The sequence below is a fragment of the Barbatula barbatula genome (genome assembly GCF_947034865.1).
Source record: "Barbatula barbatula genome assembly, chromosome: 14".
NCBI lineage: Eukaryota > Metazoa > Chordata > Actinopteri > Cypriniformes > Nemacheilidae > Barbatula > Barbatula barbatula.
In genome coordinates, this window is record NC_136777.1 from 15,841,638 (window position 1) to 15,854,376 (window position 12,739).

Here is a 12,739-nt window from a genome sequence, read left to right on the forward strand (position 1 = left end):
GTAATATCATGAATGTTGTTTTTTGGGGGGGGTAGTACTTTCTAAGATGTAATGAAACTGACACTCCACTTAAAATTTTTGTGATAAACGGTTGTATTCTACTGAATACACTGCATGCATAATTATTAGCAAGTGTATATTATAATCATTCTAATAACTTCACCACATCTATATCCTATTGTAATATATGTTTTATAATCATAAATATCATAACAATCATACCTCTTCATTACTTGCACTTAAATTACTTTTAAGTAATGTGTAATTTTAATAAGTCACAAGGTATAAAATGGAGCACTCTGGCATATTTCCAATTCCACACCAAAAAGATAATGTGGAAATTAAAACCGAACGGTCTGCAAAGATTTAACGGGATAGTTCACCCTCAGATTTCTTTCTTCTGCTAAACACATGAAAGTGACTGTAACCAAACAGGGGCCGTATTCACAAATCTGTTCTTAAGACAAAATATAAGATTGTTCTTAGATAAATTAGAGGAAGTTTGTAAGAAGTACATAAGTGACAAATGACATCTGGGGACAAGTTTAACATGGCAGAGGTGGACTTGGTTCGTCATCAACCACACCCACTAAACTTTAGTGGCTAAAGGAACAGTGTCACCTGGTAGTGTAGGAGTTTTGGCATCAAGAGGAAGCAAGTAGATATGCCAGAGCGGACTGTCGGCTGATAAGAGCTACATATGATGTGCTGCCCTCACCAACACATCTACATGTTTGGAGTTGGCAGGATCCAGTCTGCCACCTACAGTATGTGCAGCTCCAGCAAACCTTAAACATATTGTTGTGGGTTGTAAGAAGAGCTTGACACAGGGGAGATACACATGGCGCCACAATCAAGTACTAAAGTGATTGGCTGCAGCAGTAGAGACTAAGAGAGTGACATGGTTCTGTAGTCCAGCTCCGGTAGGATGGTCCTCATAGTTGAGTTGACTGTACCTTGGGAAGTGGCCATTAACGAAGCATTTGAAAGAAAGCATTTGAGCATTTAAAAGAAAGAACTCCGGAATGCCAATTAAGGAGTGGAGGCTGAAGATCGGGGATGGACAGCAAAAGGGTTCCAGGTGGAGGTGGGCTTCAGGGGCTTTGTTTCTGATTCCTCTACAAGACTGTTTAATGAAGTGGGGATCAGAGGACGGGTCCAACAGACGTTAGTCAAAGAACTTGTCACTCTTGCTGAGAGAAGCAGCCACTGGCTGTGGTTGAAACAGAGGACACAATATGGGCTGCCAAATGACCATGTAATAAAATGGTTTTGTGTGTTTTAATGTTACAATATATGGAACCGGGGGCACTGAGCTTGTATTATCGTGCCAGTGGGGCTACCTATATCAATAGTTGCACTGGTATGGACTGTGGGCCCTGAGCACAGTGGCCTAATGGTTAGAGAGTCGAACTCATGACCAAAAGGTTGCCGGATTGATTTTCAAGGCGGACTGAGGTGCCCTTGAGCAATGCACCTTACCCTTGCTCCCCTGGTGCTGCAATGATAGCTGCCCACGTGTGTTCACTACTTGCAGTGCGTGATTTCACTATTCACTGTACAGGTTAAATGCATAGGTCACTTTCAGAGGACCACTGATTTCCATTGGAGGATAATCAAGGACTGGCCAGTGGTGTGGAAATAAGAAGCCAATGGCATGTTGGCTTGGCATGGGCTGCCAGAGGACCTTGTAACAATGCGACACACACCCAGGTCAGATCAACCTGTGCTGGGCCGAAACACCCAATGAGGCTGAGGTGCACAACTGACGATGTGTCGCATTGATTGGGACCCATACACAGGGCATTATCAGCCCCACCTCACCAAAAGGCATCTTTGACACGGGATAATGGATTTGATGAAAGTGGGATCAGACACACAAATCATGAGATGTCTCTCTGATAATATCATGGACAAGGAAGTATTCTATGTATTTTTATAATCATTTATCCCTCAGACACAGAGGATGCCTACCCGACGAACCCAGTGAAACCTCAGACTTTCTTTCCTCTATTCATATTATTGACCCCCCCCCCCGTCATGCATAAGGCGTGGGAAATGTCCTACTGGGCAATCAAACTGTGCTGAAATAGTGGGATTATAACACCTAGTCCTATTAAGCGAATCAAAAAAAAAATATGGCAGTTTAGAATACTTTTCTTATAAAGAATGTTTTGTGAATCTGGCCCCAGATCTCCATTGACTCCCATAATATTTTTACTATGGCAGTGAGATAGGGGTGAGATCTGTTTGGTTACCAACATTCTTCCAAAATTCTGACTTGTGTTCAGCAGATCAAAGACATTTCTACAGGTTTTGAACAATCTGAGGGTGAGTAAATGATGACAGAATTTTTTGGGGGTGAGATATCCCTTTAAGAGTACAGTAAAACCACCAGAAATGCTCTGGCCTTTCGGCAGTTTCGAATCTAGCATGTGGGGAGGGCATAATGATGTGGACCATTCAGTGGACGCAAAAACAAGAAATTTACACAACATGTACATTTAAGGACTGACGGTTGCTTTTATTCATAGCATCCTAAAGTGCATTCATTCTATGTTTTTATAAGTGTATGCATTCCCTGTATTCTATAGGTTGTCCGCTTACTAAAGTACTTTGTTGTTGGAGATGTCTTATTACTATTACACATTGAAATAAACAAAGACAAATCCTGTATACTGATAGCACTGTTTCTCTTCAACAGTGATATAATAAACATACATAGTGTGTTTTGAGTGACAACATATCAGTGATATATTTTTTCAATCGTAAACTGCATGCTTTGTAACTGCTTGTGTCTGCCATTTGTTCCTTGTCATCTTTGTACAGTACTGACCAGTGAGGGTATAGTATTCATCACTGATTTCTCTCACTCAAAACCGCCGGGCAGTGGTGGTAAGAAGGTTTACATCGCCAGTCCTCATTCAAGCCCCGCCCACAGCAAGCCTGCTCCTATCCAACCCACCGGTGCCAAGAAAGCTCTCAATAAAGTCAAAGTGCTCATCACCAATGAGAAACCTTCGTAAGTTCTGTGGCCTGTTCCCAGCATTACACCGTAGGACTGCAATTTAGAATAAGCATGAAGAGATGTCTTCATATATAGTGTTATATTGGATCTATTTTTTTAAAGATGTTTGCTGTGTTTGTGTATTTGATATATTTTCTCTTTTAAAAGTGTTAATTATATTAGTTAAATTTTTCTAAAATTACAGTATTGTAGTTCTTCCATGTACCTGGTGTATTGGACATTCCATTTATTTAGAAATATGCCAAGTGTTTTTCTGTTGTCTTGATTTCTACTTATAGGTGCAGGTTCCCCGGACAGAGATTATTATATTATATTAAAAACAGGATTTAGTTAAATTTGGATGTTGAAGTCATTTAAAAAAACTTTCTTAACAAAAAAAAACATTACCAATCTATCGCTCTGAGATATTTTAAGACATGTCAGTGCAAGTTGTTTTTGATCAAGACACCTCATTTAAGTTAGTCTGGGACTAACGTTAAACCCTGTCTGGGTAACCACCCCAAAACGTTGTGCTAATTTGACTTGCTGACATAGATTTGTTAAATTATTTACCTAGAGTTGCAAGAAAAGTTTATGTACCATTGTCAATCTCACTCTCAAAATGGGGAGTATGTATACAAGGAACACCAAACGCAAAGAACTGAACATAACTGGGACCATAGATCTTTGGTGCTTTTCATCCCCACCATACCTGTTAGGGCATTAAAAGTCAACTGTTATGTCCCATCCCTTATTGTAAACCATATCATAAATTATATATATATATATATAGCATACCTTGACTATAGTTTTAACAGTTAATATTTGTTGTATTCTCTCTTGTCTTTGACTGCAGCAGTCATTCTCCTGGGTCTTGACTCCTTTAGCTTTTTTGCAAGGCCTTCTTAAATAAATTTCCAAACTGAGCGGTTTACACTTCAAACACAACTACACAGCAGACACAGAACTATTTAATATATCTTTAATAATATTACAAATTAAGAGCCAACTTGGACATCACTTTGCCCCGTTCTGTACAGAGAGACTTGTACAAATGTAAATAGGTGCAGATTAGACCGTATATAAATATTCTGGCAGTCACTTCAATGACCTTCTTTCAAACTTGAAACCTTGTCTGTATTTGATTGCAGGGCTGAAGCTGTGACTCTTAATGACTGTCTCCAGCTGTCATATCTGCCGTCTAAGAGGAACCACATGCTGCTGCTTTATTCCAGAGAGATTCTCATCCTAGACCTGGAGCTCAGCCAGACTGTGGGAGTGGTGGCAATCGAGCGCTCTGGTGTGCCCTTTTTACAGGTGTGTGGAGGGCAGGGACGGGGCAATGGGAATGCCTGTAAATGGGTCATTTTATGAAACAAGTGCTTTTTCCGGTTTGTAAAGTTTTAAGCATTGCTAAAACATTGGATATGCTGTTGTAATCCACATCCACATACAGTACTGGAATAATCTTCACACTTACATTTGAATAGCGATCAGAAGAATGATCATAGACGGGATCAGGCATCAAACTACAGCAGTGTTCTGATCCCAACGTAAATATTCATTCTTAATTCTGCAGGTTATTAGATCTCATATTTTAAAGTATATTCTTTTCAAGTATTATCCTTTTTTATTTCTCTATTACACATTGTGTGAAGAACAGTCATATGAAGCATTTCACTACATGTTGTACTGTATAACTGGTGCGTTAGACGGGGACAATAGACGTTGGGCATATATATCTTACAAATAATGCAACATTGGCACAAATGTCTAAAATAATTGTTGGGGATTCATTCACAGGGTAGTGGTGGTGACGTTGATATCGAGTGACTAAGTGTAGTCTGTTTATAGCCTTGTGTTAGTGTTAATCTTGATGGACAAAATGAGAGATTATCTTGATGGACAAAATGTTTAAACATCATGAAGATTTGATAATGACAGATATTGAAGATGTTAAATGGTGAATTCATAATTGATATTCTGAGCGATGTTGCCATGGCGAGGGCCGCAAGGCAATACATTTATGTCCTCTGCATGCATCCTGTGATTACGTGTATACTTGAGCCGTATGTTTGGTCATAGGATCTGATCACATTGATATGGCCATCACAGCAAGAAGTCTGTCTTTTTAAATAGTCTTTAAAATTGTCAACTTAAATGTAAGTGATGGTTAACCCAAAAATTTTAATTCTTTCATACATGTTTGAAATGACTTTGGGTTAAAGCTTCTGTCCTTAACTTTGGCCTCTTTGTTGCCATCTCACTTTGAAACATAAGAGTTATTTTCTTCACGTGGGTTGTGCCTTGGCACTGCTGTGTTTACTGACTGCTGCTCACCGCATCAGAGCAGCACCAGCGCATCTGTTCATCCACGTGACTGCAACAGATGACCGGATACAACGCGAAACGTTTAAAACATCACTAGTATAGAATCAATTGTACTGTTGGTTATCGATTCGTGGCTGATGTAGACAAAAACTCGAAATAACATGGGAAATATCGCCTTCCTTACGTCCTAAAGTAATGTATCTGAAACATGTCATCTGAACACATACCACATATCTGCTGCTTTTGTTCTAAATATATGAAACAAAGACAAAATAAATAACGATTGTGACGTCTTACCTGTTTCAGATGTCGGAGCCAACTCTCAAAATCCTTGTCACTGTAACTCTCCGGAGCGCGACTTTACTTTGTTAGTGATTATTCCCCAGATGTAATCCGTGTCAGAACGTAATACATTTTATATGTTTAAATAACGTTCCCCAGATGATCGCTTTTAAACACGGCCCTGTAAATGATGATGATTCTACATTACGTTTATATGTATGAACAAAACTCTGTTAACCGCACTAGCCGTGATAAACTAGCAGGTTCCTCTCGTTTGTGTTTATGGATGTGATGTAATGACGCAAAGAGGTTCTCCCCAAATTGAAATTTCCTGCATGGTACGACACGACACCGCAAATGATAAATCATTATTATAAGCTTACCGTTGTGTATCAAGATAAAGCAATGGTTCTGAACACTGATCTATCAATGTATTTACTCAATCATTCATTTTTAATATGTTTACCCGAAATTCTCACAGATTGTAGCTTTGACTATCTACTTAAGTATATCGTTTTGGGAACAAAAAGCTTTCTGATTTGTCTGCTGCCCTTTTCTTGTTCTGTTTAGGTGATTCCCTGTGCCCAGAGAGATGCTCTCTATTGCCTCCATGAGAACGGCTGTGTCACACTGCGTGTGTGTCGCTCCACAACATCTCCTCCTGATGAAACGGGCAAGACAGGCTCTGGTACTTAAAGGCATAGTTCACCCAAATATTTAAATGATGTATTATTAACTTCCATGTAGTTTAAATCAATTGAGTTCATTTTTGTTTAACTTTTTATTTGATTTGGAAACTTCAGTCCGGAAACTGTTTAAATACTGACATGAGTTCACAAAATCACAGAAATCCATGCACAGATCAGTCACAAGTTCACAACATAAAAACCACTTGCCCAATACTGCCAAAACAGCTCTCTCTGCATTGAGGCATGGACTCCACAAGATCTCTTCAAGTTTTCTTCCTGTAGTATCTCACATTACAGGAATAGTTCACCCAAAACGTTACACGTTAACTTGGTTTATTCTAACGGCGTTTCACAAAACGCGTATGCAGCGCATATGCGGAGCAGGAGAGCATTGGCAGACAATAACGTTAACTTATGACACGGCTCATTTGAATGCTTGATTCTGATTGGCCAGTTGCGGGAGAAGCGCATAGGGAGAGTGTTGGCAGCGGGTTCTTTCATTCCGGCAGCATATGCAACGCGCACTGCGCTGCCAGCGTACCACGTACAACACTCCAATTTCTCATTACGTTATTTTAAATTCATTCAACTTAGATTCTTTTTATTCGCCTGATTCATGCTCTGTTAGATCCACGTAGTGAACGTTATAATTAAAAAGCCATCATCCACTGAAGGATACAATTTAAGTCACTAAAGGGTGTACCATAGGAGAGAGTGGTTGACTTGTTATGCAATCCTTTTTCGCTCACACATATGCAATATAAGCATATAAGGTGATGTCTATGTAGTTGTATCTGTTTTTTCACAGGGTTATGATGACAGTGGGGTTTAGACCGTAAATTTACAGCATAATGTGATCGTTTTCCTCTCATTCAAATGCAATATAAGCATAACATTTAGGATAAACAGTGGGGCAAAAAAGTATTTAGTCAGCCACCAATTGTGCAAGTTCTCCCACTTAAAAAGATGAGAGAGGCGTGTTATTTACATCATAGGTACACTTCAACTATGAGAGACAGAATGAGAAAAATAATCCAGAAAATCACATTGTCTGATTTTTAAAGAATTTATTTGCAAATTATGGTGGAAAATAAGTATTTGGTTAATAACAAAAGTTAATCTCTATACTTTGTTATATACCCTTTGTTGGCAATGACAGAGGTCAAACGTTTTCTGTAAGTCATGCTGAAAGACCCAGCCACGTTTCATCTATGCCCTTGCTTATGGAAGGAGGTTTTTACTCAAAATCTCACGATACATGGCCCCATCCATTCTTTCCTTTACATGGATCAGTCGTCTTGGTCCCTTTGCAGAAAAAGAGCCCCAAAGCATGCTGCTTCCACCCCAATGCTTCACAGTAGGTATGGTGTTCTTTGGATGCAACTCAGCATTCTTTCTCCTCCAAACACGACAAATTGAGTTTACCAAGTTGACCATAAAGTTATATTTTGGTTTAATCTGATTCTCCCAATCCTCTTCTGGATCATCCAAATGCTCTCTAGACGGGCCCGGACATGTACTGGCTTAAGCAGGGGGACACGTCTGGCACTGCAGGATTTGAGTCCCTGGCGGCGTAGTGTGTTACTGATGGTAGCCTTTGTTACTTTGGTCCCAGCTCTCTGCATTTTTGCAAGCGTTCTTGTGATCATTTTGACCCCACGGGGTGAGATCCTGCATGGAGCCCCAGATCGAGGGAGATTATCAGTGTTCTTGTATGTCTTCCATTTTCTAATAATTGCTCCCACTGTTGATTTCTTCACACCAAGCTGCTTACCTATTGCAGATTCAGTCTTCCCTGCCTGGTGCAGGTCTACAATTTTGTTTCTGGTGTCCTTTGACAGCTCTTTGGTCTTGGCCATAGTGGAGTTTGGAGTCTGACTGTTTGAGGTTGTGGACGGGTGTCTTTTATAATGATAAGGAGTGGAGGACAGAGGAGCCTCTTAAAGAAGAAGTTACATGGCTGTGAGAGCCAGAAATCTTGCTTTTTTGTTATTGACCAAATACTTATTTTCCATCATAATTTGCAAATAAATTCTTTAAAAATCAGACGATGTGATTTTTCTACATTATTTTTCTCATTCTGTCTCTCGTAGTTGAAGTGTACCTATGATGTAAATAACAGGCCTCTCTTATCTTTTTAAGTGGGAGAACCTGCACAATTGGTGGCTGACTAAATACATTTTTGGCCCACTGTACTTGTATTATAAATCCTTTAAATGTGCTGTTGTGTTTCGGCCAAAAAAACTCCTGACAAATGTTTTTGGAAGTCATTGCGGCTGTTAAAAATACATGAAACACCACTTACACGCTTTAATGGTGAAAGTGTTACTTTTTCCTGTCAATATATCTGCATTTTGACTGTCGCTTTTATAAGCGTGAGCAGCGCAGGAAAAATAGACCTGGCACCAGAATGATCACTGCACTGCTGCTTACATGCTGCTTCTGCTCCACGAGTATGCACTGCTTCTGCATGCCGTATGAATGCTCTCATCTGTTAACATGGGCGCCAAAAAAACCATGCACTGCGGTCACTAAAATGAATGTAGATGAGCTGCTGCTGATGTTTTCGTTCCTGAACATATTATCTGCAAACTATGACAGCAAAGGCTGGATGCTATCTCTGAAGGCTGACGTTGCTCTCGTGTCTGGGACTTATACAAGCGTTACATATATATATATATATATATATATAATGTCCCGCGGGCAAACCACTTTCCGACTGCAACAACCTTTAATTCTGACATAGATTTCCTGTCACCACTTTTGAGCTTCTAACCACAGCGTACCGGGAACACCCCACGCAACTCTGACCAAGTTGTCTAGTTTTTCCAACACATGAAATCAAAGAACTGACTGTTCACTTGCTACCTAATACTGTATATCATTGACAGGTGCCTTTGTAATATAATTGATGTTATTAATTTCGCCTGTTTTTCTGTTGTGGCTGATAGTTGAAAATGTTTGTCCAATGTCATTCAATATGGAAGTTCATGTGTTTAATTATATGCTAATAGTCTGTACTGTGGGGAATTATGTCTGATTTAAGGGCAGAAAATGTGTATTTTTCCAGTGACAGATCCTGAACAGGGTGTGCAGGAGTTAGTATATGATCTTCGCTCCCAGTGTGATGCAATCCGTGTCACTAAGACTGTGCGACCTTATCGAATGGTGATCTGTCCTGTCAATGAGAACAGCGCTGCCCTGGTGGTCAGTGATGGCAGGGTCATGCTTTGGGAACTTAAAGCCCATGCCAGTAAATCTTCATCCAACTTGAGGTACAGTTCTTCAAACATATGGACCTAAAGATGTCTGTACAGAAAGGATATTCATTTGAAGTGTAACATTAAAAACTATGTTAATGCACTCAGCTTTAGGTTGATTTCTATTGGATTTCTCACAGTCGTTAGGTCTTTCTTATCAGAAAAACCAATAAATATGCTCGATTATGTTAACAGATGTTGCCAGATGTTCTTTATTTAGGTCAATTAAGATCAGTAAGATTTTTTAATGATTTTTTAACACAAAAAGTAAATCAAAAGTAAAATGGGTGGATGCCTTACGATAAAAAGCATTATAATATTTGGGTAGTTAACGAATAAACCATAAATGTGTCCTATGGTGTGACAGTAAAAATGTAGAAAAACTGTTAATATTATGTTTTCATATTTTTTATATTTATAATATAAAATGGCTTGAGAGAGATTTACCTTCATTGTTAGCGTTTTACTTCTTTTTCTTTCACACCAGGACACATGAATGGTTTATTTGTCAATACCCTATGTGCCTATATAAAATCTTGCATTTCCTTTTTTCAGTTCTGGCTTTCCTCCGTTGTATTCTTCTGTCAATTTCTGTGGAACACCTTTACGTCCGAACCAGAAATTCATACCAGATCTTTCGCTGAACACAATGATCGGTAAGAGCATCATCCTAACACATAGACAACATTCACCTTTAACGGCTTCAAAAATGCAGTGTTTAAAATCTGATTTATATATAAACAAACATTTAGGTCAAGTGGAACGATGTATAGATCCAGTTGGTAATAGGCACTTACCTAAAGCAAACAGAAGTTTTGTGCATCTGAGAAGTTCTTTCAACCTTTTTTAAAGGTATTTGTCGTTGTTTGCAGAAGACTTTGTCTCACCACCTAGAACGCAACTGAATGCTTCTTGAAGCGCCTCCCTAAATGCTTCTAGTGTCTCTCTCTTGAAAGGTTCAGACAATTGAATGTGAAGTTTACAACTTGAAATGACGATTGCACTTTATATCTACAGTATATTAAGATTGAACATTCTACTTTCGAACATCTTTGGTCTCGTTCAAAATCTGCTATTTAAAAAAACCAAGAAAAATACAAACCCACCGAGCAGCTGCTTTCTTTTAGATAAACTCTGCATTGCGGTATTGGTCCATTCAAACACTGGGCTACATTTATGAAATGAGCGTACGATCGAAAGCTGAGCACGCGGTTGGGTTCCACGCTAAACTTGACCTTCATCAATATGGACGTGAGCGGATGCTTGTGTGCGCAAGTTTGGAGATTGGCTGAAGGTCCGTGTACGCTTTACCCTTATGATAATTGAAACCTTTTTGTTTACTATAACAAATAAAATCAAAATAGATTTCAATGCGATTTTCTTATTTTCATTACATTACTAAAGTATTTTCTCTTCTAGCCTAATTATCTGGTCATTTAATTGTTTGAAAGGACAAGGTTAACGGGGGCTTTGGTGTAAAAAACTTGCATGAGTTTTAAGATTACACAACAAGTAATTTAAAACAACAACAATACTTTCCGTGTAAAAATAATAGTGAAACAATAATAATGAATTTTTTTTTCCTGTGATATTTACAAAACATAATTATTCAATAAAAAATCTAATACAACCTCAGCTGGAGTTCGGTTAACTATACTTACACTTTTGACTGCAGAAGTGATCTCTTTCCAAACGTTTGATTCTGCTTTTCAAGGTTACGGTTTAAAATAAATCTGAAAGTTCCTTTTTTGGCCGGATTACATTCCTCCATGTCGCAACATCTAGGGGCGAGGCATCTACTCCCTGAATTTATAAGGGTATGATGTTAAAATTACGACTGATTTCAGCCGTCGACTTATCAAGGTACGATCATTCGTACGATGATACTGGCGGCAAATGAACGTTTCACGAATCGCACGTGAACCCTGCTGTAAGATGATTTCTGTGCACAGATCTGCACTCGTTTCTATGTTAGATTTATAAATGAGGCCTGATGTGATTTTGATCAGTTTTCTGATGTGTCTGATTGTTTCAGGTCATAGTCTGATTTCTGGAGTAGACACCCCACGGCCCTTGGCAGGTCAGCAGGAAGTGCATCTGAAGTTCCTATTGACAGGGCTGCTGTCTGGCCTTCCCCTACCTCCTTTTTCCCTCCGAATGTGCCCCCCGCTCACCACTAAGAACATCAACCACTACCAGCCTCTGCTCGCTGTAGGTGAGTGTTACTGATAGAACACCATATACACTTTCCACTCTTTTATGACTGACATTCACCACTGTGTGTTCAGCAGTCAGGAATTGCTGAAAGGGATTTTGGTCATGTTTGTCTGATTGCTGGAACTTTGTGCATTTAGGTTTGAAGTTTGTTTACGTATGCCTGGTGTACCCTGTGCTATTACTCAATATTGCTGTTAGTCTTCAAAAATGATCAAGTGATTTTGACCTTTTATTAAAGAAATAAATGAGATGTAAACAACCAACATCAAGTTCAAATAAATTAAGAAGTCATGTCAACTTCAATTAAATAGCGCTTGTTACAATTTTCAGACACAAACACACAGATTCAAACACACACACACACACACACACGCACACAAAACACTCCACACACACACACACGCACCAACACACACAGAAACACATACAAACTCACACAGACAGACACACACACACATGCACAAGGGCCATCACATAGAACCACACACCCAAGATAAGGAGAGAGAAACACAGGTCAGATATTAAACAGACTATAAATTCCAATATGCAGTGTTAATTAACGGTGCAAACGGTGGCGAGGAACCCAAAACTCCATTGGAGGAGAAATAAAACCTCAGAGGGAAACCAGGCCTAACCAGGGGATATTTTGTAGTGAAGACGTGTCAAGTAGCTGTGTCCTTCTTTATCCAGCTCTATCATTTTATGAACTGCGTCCTGCCCGCTCTAGTAACCTTGAAACAATGAGACAAGACTGGCTGAGAGTAGGGAACTGTTCTGCACTCTTTGATGCAGCAAATGCATCAGTTGTTATTGGAAGTGTTTCTGGATCCGGTCCAACTAACGCATCCTAAACCTTCAGAGGATTTATATTATGATAGTGTAGTGTATGCAAGATTAAAAAGATGCGTCTTTAGTCTAGATTTAAACTGACAGAGTGTGTCTGCCTCCCGGAT

The 12,739-nt window shown here is 39.3% G+C and overlaps 1 protein-coding gene across 1 annotated transcript in view; it reads left to right on the forward strand.

The window, feature by feature from the left end:
- wdr11 (WD repeat domain 11) overlaps positions 1-12,739 on the forward strand; it is a 48,672-nt gene that overhangs the window by 11,040 nt on the left and 24,893 nt on the right. Inside the window, exons 5-10 of the mRNA XM_079473074.1 lie at positions 2,830-3,022; positions 4,159-4,324; positions 6,191-6,308; positions 9,380-9,584; positions 10,125-10,225; positions 11,605-11,784. Of these exons, the coding sequence (XP_079329200.1) occupies positions 2,830-3,022; positions 4,159-4,324; positions 6,191-6,308; positions 9,380-9,584; positions 10,125-10,225; positions 11,605-11,784 (963 nt within the window). The remainder of the gene's footprint in view (positions 1-2,829; positions 3,023-4,158; positions 4,325-6,190; positions 6,309-9,379; positions 9,585-10,124; positions 10,226-11,604; positions 11,785-12,739) is intronic.